General features: G+C 41.4%; 1 protein-coding gene across 1 annotated transcript in view; it reads left to right on the forward strand.

Annotated features, from left to right (window-relative positions):
• Nucleotides 1-9,872: 9,872 nt before the first annotated feature.
• LOC125390253 (E3 ubiquitin-protein ligase makorin-2) overlaps nt 9,873-14,595 on the forward strand; it is a 58,131-nt gene continuing 53,408 nt past the window's right edge. The window contains 1 exon segment of the mRNA XM_048419175.3: nt 9,873-10,040. Coding sequence (XP_048275132.3) covers nt 9,873-10,040 — 168 coding nt within the window.

A 14,595-nucleotide genomic window follows, 5' to 3' on the forward strand; every position in this document is an offset into this window, starting at 1 on the left:
CCCGAGAGATTTTCCATCTGAATAAGGAGCTGAAGAGATAGCTTAGGGGTTAAGAATGCTGCCTGCTCTTCCAAGGGTCATGAGTTCAATTCCCCAGCGACCACATGGGTTTTAAATCTAATGTTTTAATCAACTATTTGGTTTTAAATCTAATGTTTCAGGATCCACAGGGAGGTAAATACAAAAAGCCCTTAAATTTTTAAGGTGATAGGGTCATTGACTAAATCTGTGACTATGGCACAGATGTAGAGAGTCTGCTAATTTTCCCATCTGCCCCATGAGCTGTAGTGACTCCGGCGTGGACCTTGAGATGTTGTCGGCCTGTGCCGCCTCGGTTACTGGTCCGGATGTCGGCTCCCACCACACTCCTCACCGACACAGCCGCAGAGAACTAGGCTAGCCCCGCCACGGGGAAGGCGGGGGCGCCTGGGGATGGAGCCGCCACTTCCTGGCCCGGGACACATGGAACTAGAGCCGCGCAACGAACAGGCCCAGGGCCGTGCACAGCCCTCGGGTGGTGGGGCGGGCTCTGGAGCCCGAGGCCACCGTACCTGGGGACGGTTTCAACGGAGGCTGGCAAGCCGCGTCCCCATACACGGAGCCTGGGGCGGGCGGCGAGGCTTCCCTAAAGGGGCAATGTCCAACGAGGTTTACGTCCTCGTTGACCCTATAAACAATGACAAGGATGACCCTCTAAACAATGACAAGGGCATGGCCTATATCGATACCAGTTCTTGTTAAAAACGAAAAAAGGGGGAATAATAAAGAAATTGCCCCCGACGCCAAGAGTGGCTATTGCCATGGCTCTGTTCACTATAAATTTTTTAAATGGAAAATTGTGCTTTCTAATGAATGGAAAGGCCCGGATCCCATTCTATTGAGATCCAGGGGAGCTGTTTGCGTCTTCCCACAGGATCAAGAAAGCCCATTCTGGGTGCCGGAGAGACTGATCCAAATGGTAAAGAATGACCCACAACACGTGGACTCGCCTGAGGATTTGGCTGCTGTTCCTCCTGCCATTTTGCGATGGATGACAGCGGTTGTGATGAAGCACCAATGGGGGATACTCTCAGCCTTCCCAAAGCCGACACCAGTCAGCCATAGAGTGGCGGTGTTTCCTCGGTTTTTTACAACCAATAAACTCTGGGGCTCCTCTACCTTCCTAGAGATGATTTATAAGCTTGATCGTAGGATTCCAGTCCTGGGTCATGTCCTTCATCTCCTACTTCAAAGAATGGGTGGGGGTGGAAATGTTTGGAGCAGTCCTATGCTATGGAATAATGTTTCTCCTCTGGATGGTCTGCTGACTCAAATCCCAAAGTCGTAGGGACAAAATGGTTATTTACACAAGCGCTGGCTGCCCTAGAACAGGGAACCTCTACTGATATGTGGTTATCTATGTTGAAGCAGTAAGGTTTATGCCAACCAGCTCCTGCACCCCTAGGAGAGTGGTCCATGGCACAGGGTGGAATGTTTGGCTTAGCTAGCCCTAAAGGTTGTCGAGCTGAAGAGCATCGCACAGAGAATGGCCCTCTCTGAGAGATATGTTGCCCTGCATAAGGCTTTCCTGCCACATATTCCCTTTCCCAAAAAAAATGGCAGAGGGCAGGCCGGATAAGTTCCAGATGTCATAAACCGAGGGGCAGATTCCGTGTAAGCCCATTTTAATGTTTCCACTTTGGGAAATGTGACCTCTATCTTTGCCTTCTGAGGGAGTTGCCTTTCTGCAAAGAAGTAAAAAAAAGGGGGAGATGTGAAGGGCCTCCACATTCTCCATTACAAGATGGCGCTGGCATCCGGTTTCACCGCCAGGTGAACGCACATGTGCTCGGTAACTTTCCACTGCTGTCCCCGCCTACTCCCGAGGCTTCACCTGGGCTAATGGGCAGCGGGCCAATCCAAGGGTGACACGTCCGAAGCAAGGACTGTTTCCTATATAAAGGATGGGTTCCTTCATTTAGGGGTCCCCGGCCATGTTAGCTGATGCTCTCTCTCTCAAGACACATTAAAACTTTTCTGCAAAAGAATCCTAGTGTCCCACATGGTTCTTGCTGGCGAGACAATAGCATGGGACAGAGCTGGTTTTGAATAAACCTTGCGCTTCTTCCCTCCTCCTCCAAAAAACAAAACAAAACAAAACAAAAAGCAAAATAAAAAACAAGACAATTTCAGGACCTCCTGAAACTGAGAAGCTTCTGTAAAGCAAAGGACATTGTTAGTAAGACAAAAAGTCTACCTTCCGACTGGGAGAAGATCTTCACCAACCCCTCATCAGACAAAGGTCTGATCTCCAAAATATACAAAGAACTCAAGAAACTAGACACTAAAACTCTAATTAACCCAATTAAAAAATGGGGTACTGAACTGAACAGAGAATTCACAACAGATGAACTTCGAATGGCCACAAAACACTTAAGGTCATGCTCAACCTCCTTAGCGATCAGGGAAATGCAAATCAAAACAACTTTGAGATACCATCTTACACCTGTCAGAATAGCTAAAGTCAAAAACATCAATGATAGCCTATGCTGGAGAGGATGTGGAGAGAGGGGAACACTCATCCATTGTTGGTGGGAATGCAAACTTGTGCAGCCACTGTGGAAATCAGTGTGGTGGTTTCTCAGGAAACTGGGAGTCAACCTCCCTCAGGACCCAGCAATTCCACTCTTGGGAATATACCCAAGAGATTCCCTAACATACTACAAAAGCATTTGTTCCACTATATTCATAGCAGCACTATTTGTAATAGCCAGAACCTGGAAACAACCTAGTTGCCCCTCAATAGAAGAATGGTTAAAAAAGGTGTGGAACACATTAGAGTTTTACTCAGCGGTAAAAAACAATGACATCTTGAATTTTGCATGCAAATGAATGGAAAATAGAAAACGCTTTACTGAGTGAGGTAACCAAGACCCAAAAAGAGGAATATGGTATATACTCACTCATAAGTGGATTCTAGCCATAGTTAAAGGTCTTTGATCCTATAATTCGTGATCCTAGAAAAGCTAAATAAGAAGGTGAACCTGAAGAAAATCATATGGTTATCCTCTTGGATATTGGAAGTAGACAAGATTGTCAGGCAAACTTGGGTGCACGGGGGGTGGGAGGTGGAAGTAAGGGGAGATGGTTAGAGAGAAGGGAAAGGGGAGGATTGGGGATGGCTTGGGGAAATGGAATGCGGGGAGTGAGGAAGGATGGTTATGGGAGCAGGGAAGTATCTATCTCAACTAAGGGAGCTATTTTAGGGTTTGCAAGAGACTTGATTCTGGAGGGGTTCCAGGCCCAAGGAGAGGTCCCCAGATTGTTCCCTGGGCAGCAGAGAAGAAGGTGCCTGAACTGGCCTTGGCCCTTAACCATACTGATGAATATTTTGTATATCACCATAGAACCTTCATCTGGCGATGGATGGAGATAGAGACAGAGACACATATTGGAACACTGGACTTAACTCCCTAGGTCCAAATGAGAAGCAGAGGGAGGGAGAACGTGAGCAAGAAAGGCAGGACCAGAGGGAACCTTCATCTGACGATAGATGGAGATAGAGATGGAGACCCACATTGGAGCAATGGACTGAGCCCCCAAGGTCCAAATGAGGAGCAGAAGGAGGCAGACCATGAAAAAGGAAATTAGGACCGCGAGGGGTGCGTTTACCCTCTGATACAACGGGACTGATCGAATGAGAGCTCACCAAGGCCAGCTAGACTGGGACTGAACAAGCATGTGATCAAACTGGAGTCTCTGAATGTGGCTGACATGGGGGCTGACTGAGAAGCCATCGACAATGGTACTGGGTCTTGTTTTGTCTGCATGTACTGGGTTTTTGGGATCCTAGTCTGTTTGGATGCTCACCTTCCTAGACCTGGAGGGAGAGGGGAGGAACTTGAACTTCCCACAGGACAGGAAACCCTGGCTGCTCTTAGGACTGGAGAGGGAGGGGGAGAGGGAGTTGGGGGGGGAGGCGAGAGAGGGGAGGGAATGGGAGGGTATGGGGAGGAAGTGGAAATTTTTATAAACAAATAAATAAATAAATTTGAAAAAAAACAAGACAAAACAAAAACAAAAAAGTCTGCTTTTTGAAATGGAATTCCCACCACAGAAAGGAAAGCAGCCAACTCAGACTGTGGGGGCTCTCCCAAAGAAGCAAGTCACTACCCATCATGGGGCCACCTCTCCTATAGACATCTACAGTGTTCTACTAGAAAAAGTCTAGTTTGAGCTAAAGAACTGTGGTAGAAACATGAAGTAAGAGGAAATACCTTACTGAACAGGGCTCAGTTTTTCTAGATTTTACAAGATAGCTTTCAAACCAATTCAAGCTCGAGAGGCTAACATATGTGCTACTGAATACTAGAAATAGTGATTCACATGTTAAATTCAAACTATCCCAGCTTGCTGTAACAGGTCATACTGTATATCCTCTTACAAATTTCTAGAAAAAAAATAAGAACGCATTTTATCCTGGCCACTGTAGCAGAAAATAGTCTAATATCTGCAAGAGCTGCCCAGACGGGTCTGTCTGGGGGTGGGGGACAGAACAAACTTTAGGGGTTCCTGAGACATATTTGTAACAAACGGAAGGGCATCTGTAGCGCACATGCACAGATAAGAAAGTACCATGCAGATCTGAAGGTATCTGGTGGAGAAATGGAAGATCCTCACTTTCTCCGTTAGAACCAAGGCTCTTCAAGAGACTGAGACCACAGGAAAGGACAACCACATGCTGCCCACAGCCCTCAGCTGTTACGTTCGGATGGAAAAGTGAACTGTGATTAAAAGCAAGAAAGTAACCTTTCTGCATAGGTATTTACACTAAAGGGTTTGAATAGTCAAGTATTTTCTCCCAAAGTGAGGAGACTTACACTATGTATGGGCCATATGTACCAATTCAAAATGGACCTACACACATACATAGTCATTGGTCTCCTGTACTGAGAGCTTGCTATACTGATGTATTGCAAAGAAGGTATAAAGCTCACAGTGAGTTTTTCCTTCATTTTGGAGGTAGCTGCCTGTATCTGAAATTTTATTTTATCATCATCATCATCAACAACAACAACACCATCATCATCCACAGCGGCAGCAGCAGCAAAAGCAGCATTGTTGACACAAGTATACTGTGTTGCTCATGTGGAAATTGTAGCTTTCAGGAGTTTAATCTGCCCTTCCACTATGGGCTCCAGGGGTGGAACTTGGCTTGTCAGATCTGCACAGCACCTATTTGCCCATTCTCAATTTCCTGTTTTGTTGGTGGTGGTGGTGATGATGGTGGTTTTTGTTTTGTTTGTTTGTTTTGTTTTTTAACCTGTTTGCATATACTGTTGCAACCAGATCTACTGAGTTTTCATCTTAAAAAATGCATACAAAACTATATCTATATATAGTCACCACTAGTTTTCATCAATGTATTTAAGGACCTACCCAGGGAAATAAGAAAAGAATGCAGACTTAATGCTATTGGAAAGGAAGAGCATAAACTTGGACTTTTCAGACAATCAACTATAGGCTTACAAAATGTTGGTGGCAAAAAACTATATTTGTAGTAAGAAGAGAAACTAATAAATTCCCAAGTGTAGCATGTGTTTCCTCCAAGATTTAAACTTTTCATCTCCTAGTGAAAGTTTCAGTTAAGACATTATGTTTGCAAGGAGACAAAACCATAGGATTTCCTAAGGGGAGTTGAAATACTAAAGGAAAGCCTATTAAAAACAACTCAACGTAGCTTCAGGAAGTCCCTAAAATTGATGAGATTTGCTGGACCTTCATCTCAAACATCCTAAGAGTATGTAAATAGTAAAAACTGCCTAGAAGAAGCAGAGACCAGCCAAATTGTCTAGAAGAAACAAAAACTAACTGAGCTGCCTGGAAGAGGTTCAGACCATCTGAGTCTCTGGGAAAGGACACTGAGATGTCAAGTCATCTGCAGCTGTGCTGTGTGCTCCAAGTTTCTAGCTTTTGTGAGTTGTCATCTGTACTGGAGCTGGACATAGGAGCCAGATATATGCTTGCAACCCTAGCCTGCAGGATAAGGCAGTGTGAGCACAAGAAGTTTGAGGCCAGATTATACTACATAGTGAGACATTATATCTCTGTCTCTGTCTCTCTCACACAGAGAAACACAGAGAGAGACAGAGACAGAGAAAGACACAGAGACAGATAAACAGAAGAAAGGAAAAGGAGAAAAATGCATATATGAAAATGACTGCTTTCCCAAAGCAATCAATTATAATCTGATGAAAAAGGAGTCTGCAAAAACAACATTTATGAAATACATATGAATAAATCTTCAATAAATGTCAAACATACTGAAAAAATGATTGGTAAATCTAACACATTGAAGTGTTTATCCTTTTAAATATTCATTTCTACAGAAACTATATATTTAATGTAATTCTAACCAAATTTCTAAAAGTTTTAGATATATTAATAAATGAATAAGTTTGTACATCAAAAATAAATGTTATTAGTCCAAAGACATTTTAAGATGCAAACCAAAAAAGAAAACTTAACCAATTAACCTTTTAACTACCAAAAAAGACCTCAATATTCTAGTAATCACAAAAGTATTATCTTGGGCATGTGTAAACACCCAGCTCATCGTCATAATGGACAGCCTGGGTGCAGGCTGTGTATGGGAACAATTTTATGATAAATGTGGCATTTCAAATGACAGAAACATGAAAAAGGATTCAAATAAAGACTTCTAACAAATGGATAACAAAATCAGACTTTTACTTAACATTTCTACAAAGGTCTGATGACTAGGAGAATAAATTATGATAAAAGATAAAACTAGAAGAATGTCTTTGATATTTAAAGCCTAAAATAATTAAAAATAACCCAGAAAATCTAGGCTAGAATTATAGCTCAGTACTAGAGTACTTGTCTAGTGTGCATTTTGCCTAGGTTCAGCATCTAGAAACACACACAATACACACCACACACATACGCACCACACACACACACACAATTTATCCTGATAAAAGTTTTCAGTTTACGTACAACTAAGACATCGCAGACTTTGAAGACGAAACTCTGAAAGAGAAATAATGCCCAAACATTCAACACCATATTAAACTATTGGTATTTACAGGATTCCAAAATGATCAAAAAGAAAGGCCGAATACCTTGAAATACCCCGGGAGAAGAACTCCACACCTGTAGACAGGCTCCAACCATGAGTAATCTCCGCAGTGCAGCTGAAGTCACAAAAGGCTGATGAGCCCTGGCCATTGGGCTGGAACCTGAGGAAGAGTGACTAGACTCAGTCAGAAGAGTTACAACACCCTTGCTGGCAACAGGCAGTCACTTGAGGAAGCAGTCCTTAGGAAACTGCACGTGGTACAACAGGTCTTTAATCCCAGCTCTCAGAGGACAGAGACAGGGGGATTTCTGTGAGTTTAGCAGAAGTCTGGTCTACATAGCAGGAGTTCTAGGCCAGTCAGGGGAATCTGGTAAAATTCTTTACATTTGGGAAATTTTCTTCATTTGTTTTTTGATTTGTTTCATTTTTATATTCTCGGTGCCTTTGGCCTGTGTTTCCTCACCTTCCTCAATACCTATAATTCATGAGTGTAGTCTTTTCATATATCTTGGATTTCTTGGGTGCTTCGTGCCTGGATTTTTGATGTTTTAGTTAAGACTCTTGCCTTTATCGATGGGGCCATCACTCCAGCCCATTGTGTTTGGATTTTTAATGATTTGATGTTTTCTTAGGCTGAGTGATCCATTTCTTTTTCTTGTCTTCAAGACTTGAAACTCTATCTTCTACTTCATTTGGTCAGTAGGTGCCTTTTTGTTGACTTCCCAAGCTTTTCATCTCAGTTTGACTTTTTATCAGTGAGTCTATTTCTTTGTTCAATTTGATTTCCATATTTAAAATTTTCTTATTATTACACTTAAATGTCAATGTTTTCATGAACTTCATCCAGGCATATTTCATATCCTCTTTAAAGTTCTTGAACATATTCATAATGGCTGTTGTAAAGTCTGTGTCTTATGCTTCAGCTAAATTGTCCCTTTCAGGGAATTTTACAGTAGGGTGCTGGCTTCTGGTGTAATGAAATTGTCTTTGTTGTTCTTGTTTGTGTTTTTGCACAGGGATCTAGGTATCTGGAGTTATAATATTTATGGTGTATCTTGGTGTGCATATCTGGTCTTTGTAGTGTAGATGCTCAGGCCTTTGTGTACTGTTACCCCAGTCTGTCAGGTTGTGGACCATCTGAATAATTCTTGAATTTTAGATTTGGGGACACTCTCGGATTTTAGGATTCGGACTCTAACTTATCCAAGATGGGCATGGTAGTCAGGGAGGGTAAAGTTCTGACTGGAACTTAGGCTAGGCTATAGAAGCAGACTAGAGAGTAATGAGGGATGGGTAGCCAGTAAGCAGGTGGGGGAAGGGAACTGACTCTAGGCATCTTTTAATTAAGACTTGGAGTCAGGCTCCACAGAGTCTTGATCCCAGGGCCCAGTGGTTGGTGGGCTGACTGGAAGTGAGGAGGGAGGGAGGGAAGGAAACCAGTCTAAGGAATCTCTACCCAAATCACTGCGTAGAAAGCAGGCTTGGGCCTCATCCAGTTTGCTGTGGGTCCCAGGGATCAAGCTCAGGTAATCAGGATTGCACAGCAAGAACCCCAATCCCAGCTCAAGCCATCTCAAGGGCCCCCACTAATAACTTTCTTTTGCTTTGTTGGCTATAAAGTGACATTTTTTTTCCAGCTGAAGGCCTGTTAGGATCTACTACCTGAGGAAACTTTAGACAAGAATTATTTAGGTGTTTTGAGATCTTCCCTAGTGCAGAAGCACAAAGTATCTCTTAGCAAGAGTAATAATTAAATGTTTGTTTTACCAAAAAAACTATCACATTCTACTTTTCAATCTCTGCTCTAGCTGTCTAATTTTTACACAGTGGTCTGATTATTCTAAGATTTTCTATAACATACATTATAGTAAGTACAGATCAAATCTGCTACTAAGTTCATAGTTGCTCTAAAGTATTTATTGACTATATATAAAGCAGATGAAAAATGGTGAATGAGGACAGATAGATAACAGAACTTTAAACAAATTTACTTCTTGCATGTAATTATGTAAATATAGTAGCTATAAATAACCATATGAATATTAGTTTACTATGTTGGGTGAATTTATTCTATGTTTTCTGTCTTTAAAGAAAACACATGTCTGGCTGGAGAGATGGCTCAGCACATGAGAGCACTGGCTGCTCTTCCAGAAGATCTGGGTTCAATTTCCTAGCATCCACATGGTAGCTCAAAATTATCTGTAACTTTAGTCTTGGGACCCAAGGCTCTCTTTTGTCCCCTGTGGGCACAGCATGCGTGTGAAATATAGCCATGCATGCAGGAAAAAGCACTGATATACATAAAATAAAAATAAAGAAAAACTCAAAAGAGAAACACACAGTACAATACCCTCAGGCATTGTTAAAGACAGAGCCTGCGCTAGATCCATAAAAAGACCTAAAGATCCTCAGTCGTTGTTAACGACAGTATTCAGATCCATCAAAATGATGATTGAAAGATAAGTTTTCATGCCACAGGGTAGAACCCAGTGCAGCATTCCTTGCTGTCAGGAGCCGCACCTTACCACAATGGTTATTAGGTGCCAGCAACAACTCATTCACTGAAGTCTGACTCACAAGGTGACACCATTAGCAGATGAGGCTGCATGAAAAGTGACAGTTACTTCTAACTTCAACTTGACGCAGTTTAGAATCACCTTGGAAAAGAGTCCTTATTAGAAAATGTCTAGACCAGGTTGGCTGTGGTCCTGTCTCTGTGGGATTGTATTGATTACACTGACCTAGCACACAGCGAGTGGTGCCATTTCTTCGGAAGGGTGTGGTGGTGGTCATGGTAGTGTTCGTGGTGGTAATGGTTCTAGTGGTGGTTGTGGTGATGGTGGTCGTGATGGTGGTGGCGATGGTGGCGGTGGTCATGGTGGTCATGGTGGTGGTGGCCATGGTGGTGGTGGCGATGGTGGTAGAGGTGATGGTGGATGTGATGGTGGAGGAGGTGGTGGTGATGGTGGAGGTGGTGGTGATGATGGTGGCAGTGGTGGTGGTGGTGGTTGTCATGGTGGTAGTGGTTGGTGGTTGTGGTGGTATCGGTGGTGGTGATGGTTGTGGTGGCGATGGTGGTAGTGGTCCTGAACTATGTAAGTGTAGAGGATATTGAACACCAGGAACCACGAATGCATTCACTCTGTTCTTGACTATGAATGTGACATGCTTCTTTAAGTTACTACTTTGGCTCCCTACAATGATAAGATTATAACCTGGAATTGTAAACAGGGCCAATCTTTTCCCCTCAAAGTTGTTCTTTTCAGAGTACTTTATCACAGTGATGGAAGGCAAACCACAACAGGAGGTGACTTGTTCATGCAGACAGACCACTGATGGCTGAGATTAGTGCCTTTGAAGAAGACTCTCAAGAGAAAGCTCATTCTTCTTGGTGCCTCATCTCACGAGGATAATGGTGTGGGGAAAATGTCTCCACTAGACTCCCATCTTGCCAGCACACGATCTTGACTTCCCAGCAGCAACAGCTGAGAGGAATAAACTCCTATTGTCCATCAGCCACCCAGGCAGCAGAGCTTTATTATGGTGGCCTGAATGGACTACCACACTTCTAAAGCACCTCAGATGGCAGAAATGGAACTTTGGTAGATTTTCCATTTTAACTTTATGAATGTAATGTACCACAAATTCTTTTTGTTCTCTTGTTCATTTGAACAATTTTAATAAGTCAATTTTCTTTTCATAAATCAACTCTGACAATGGGAAAGAAATGAAAAATGTATTGACTTCTCCCTGATTTATTTCTGGACAGTTGTGTGACTCACTCTGAGCGAAGGGTAAGTCTGGATACATATTAAATCTCTCATGGGTTCAAGTCTCTGTGTCCTATTATCTACTTTAATTAATTAATGAGCTGGCATTTACTATATTCTATGTATCAAGTTGCCTTCAGTTGTGTGTGTTTGTCAACAAGGTATCATTCAAACAGTGTCTTACATCTAATAGTGGTCTAATATGGAGATGGGTGTCTATTTAGGCTCCAATCGGAAAGCCCTGGACTGACTTCCCCACTGAACACAAGATTGTCTTTAGCAGGCAGACAAACTCAAGGATCCAGACTCTTGCTCAAGGTTTGTTATTTGTATGCTGAATGGTTTCTGAGTCTTTACTTTCTAATCTTTATACGAAGATGTAGCTACTTGGCTCACTGGCTTATTTTGGATATTTACAAGCTTATCATCACCCCCAAGAAGCCCTAAAAATTCCTGTGCTGGAAATATGAATGTTATGATTAATATGCTTATTTTCCACACTTCTGGAGCTCTAAGAGCACCCAATGATCGAACAGCCTAAAACCACACCCACTACAAACCCTGCATACATGAGAAACACAGAAGGAGTCAGTATGAAATATTTGGGTTACTTCATGTTGACTGCCATCATTCCAAGTCAACCCAGTTTTCCATATAGTATTAAAATTCATCTGAAAACACTAACATCACACTGCCAATAGGTTTTGTTTCTAATAAGTCAGTGAATAAACTGTAGCTCAGAAACAAAAAAGTAGAGATTTAGAGTTTTAGCCAAGTATAAGAATCTAGAAATTTTCTTGTGTTGGTCTTTGCATTTTGTCTTTTTATTTCACTCTTAAAAATATCCATCATGTTCCTTTGTCCATCTGGATAGAATATATTATGTATCTTCAACTTGATAAATACATACAAACAAACACACACACACACACACACACACATGATGTGGGAGTCCCTCTGTATGTTGTTAATATGTTTTATTGTCATTGGTTAATAAAGAAACTGCTTTTGGCTAGTGGCTTAACAGAATATAGCCAGGATGGAAAAGATAGATAGAGAGAGTAGGAGGATTCAGAGAGATGCTGTGTAGTTGCAGCAGGAGACAAATGCCAGATGGAAACTTACCAGTAGGCCACAGCCACGTAGTGAAACAGAGATGGATAGAAATGGGTTAATTTAAGATGTAAGAACTAGCACACACACACACACACACACACACACACACATATACATACATATACGTAAACACACATATATCATGTTGAAATTTAACAGTAAGGAAGGCACAGTCTTTAGTTAGGGTTATTGCGTATATCGTGTAGATCAATCGGTACCATAAAAAATTGAAATTCCCAAATAGGTGTTTACTTAAGAAATAACAATGAAAATGGTCAATGTTCTAATTGTTATTTCAACAGTATTGATTAAGAATATTTATTGAACTTTAATAAGCATTATATGTAGGTGACTTCTTAAGATTAGGCAAGAAATTTATGCATAATTACATTAATATTAATTTATACTACTGAATGATTTTGGCCATATTGCATTTAACAAGATAGAGACAAATTAATTTCATAGGGTGATACATATTATTGATAATAAATACACGTTTCCTGAGATGTCATAATATTAAGATTTGGAGTACACGTGTTATAATCATATAGATTGAAATTTGTTACATAGTAGCAAAGCTCATCTTTTTAGCAGTTCATGATACCAGTGTGATTATACCAACTGGATGTTGACTACCGTTGAGCTACTTTTAACACAATATAATAGAAACCTATTCCCCAGTCTGAACCCAAAAGCATAAATACTTACCGTTTTCTTTCTGAGTTGAGTAAGTTGGTGTAATTCCAATAACTGCTAATCTTTACCTAACAGTATAGCACTTACAAAGAATTTTAAAACTTATTTCCTAAAATGTTGTCGTATAAAGTTTAATTAACCTCAGCATTATGTTTAATGGATACAACATAATCCCCAAAAATACTGCCTCCCAAATTATCATGTGATGTAGGTGGACCTTCTGTCTATGTGTTATTTTCATTAGTTAATAAAGAGACTGCCTTGACCCTTTGATAGGACAGAAAATTAGGTAGGCGGAGTAAACAGAACAGAATGCTGGGAAGAGGGCAGTGAGGCAGATGCCATGGAGCCAGCCACCAGGTCAGACATGCTGAATCTTTTCCAGTAAGCCACCACCTCGTGGTGCTACACAGATTATTAGAAATGGGTTAATCAAGATGTGAGAGTTAGTCAGTAACTAACTCTCTAGAGATAATGGGCCAGGCAGTGTTTAAATGAATACAACTTGTGTGTTATTATTTCTGGGGCTAAGCTAGCTGTGCGGGAGTCGGGCGGGATGAAAAGCAGGCCTGCCCACAGCTCCTCACTACCATCATGTATAATGGCCTGATTAGATTTTGTCAACTTAACACAAACCTAGATGGATCAAGGAAGAGGGACTCAATTAAAAAAACTACTTCTATAAGATTGAATGTTTGTGGTCTTTGCTGCCACTGAGGACCATGATGAGGTCCATGGTCCAAGCAGCCACTGGAAACCATGGAAACCATGTGGAAGTCCATGGTCCATGCTGCTGCTCCCTGTTTTAGGCAAGGAGGCGACTGTTGGCAGTGGTACCAACGACTCCAGACTCAGAAGTGAGAATAGGAGACATTGAAAGCGTCTGCAACAACTCCTCTGCCCCCCAAAAATGTTTAGGCAGGAGGCCAATGAAGAGAGTCCTTAAAAATTCTGATAAGGATGCGGAAGTGTAGCTCTTCACAGCTGATGGCTTCTGAAGTGGGGACAGGAAAGTACTCGGTTATCTTTAAGGGGCGGGTCACTGGGAATTTGACCATGCTCCAATGAATACATGGGCAACACAAATTTTACATAGTGTATTAGTTGGGGGGCACTGAAAAAAGGCACAAGGGTGAGAGGACTTAGGAGGAATGGGAAGTGAATGTGATTGGGGTGCATTATATTAAATTACCAGATAATCAATAAAAAATATTATGCTGGGAAAAAAAAAAGGATTGGCCTGTCAACAAGTTTTTGTGATATCTTTTGAATAATGACTGTGGGAGGTCTTGGCCAACTGTGGCTGGTGCCACCCCAGAGTAAGTTGCCCTGGGCTGCATAAGAAAGCAAGTTGAACAAGCCATGAGAAATAAGCCAGCAAGCAGCCTCTGCTTCAGTTCCTGCCTACAGGTTCCTGTTTGAGTTCCTGCCTTGACTTCCCTCAATGATGAACTGTGACTGGGAGTTGGAAGCTGAAATAAAAACCCTTTGCTCCCCCAAGTTGGTTTCCATCAGTGTATCATCACAGTGAAAGAAACCAAATTAAGACACGTGGTAATCCCCAAGGATGTTATGCTTGAACCATGAAATTTGGTATTTTTTAAAATTTATACATATTTTAATACACATATAATAAATGAGTATTAAATATGTATAAATTTAAGTTTATACATATTTTATATGTATATTTACATATGCATAGTAATAAGTGTATTTTCAACCTATTTTAAATTATAAAGTTATTTGGAAATTCAAATTTAGCACGGCCACCGTGTGGTTTCTGGAAAAATGTCTTCTGATAATTGACATTCAACACAGATCTTCTAAATAGATTATTCACAGGACTTGAAAGACCAAGATGCATAGGTGATCATCACAGCAGAGCTAATCACAGGCTACTTTTAAATAAGTACCTGTACACATACATCTTTC

This window comes from Myodes glareolus, chromosome 13 (assembly GCF_982192425.1).
Source record: "Myodes glareolus chromosome 13, mMyoGla1.1, whole genome shotgun sequence".
Taxonomy (NCBI): Eukaryota; Metazoa; Chordata; class Mammalia; order Rodentia; family Cricetidae; genus Myodes; species Myodes glareolus.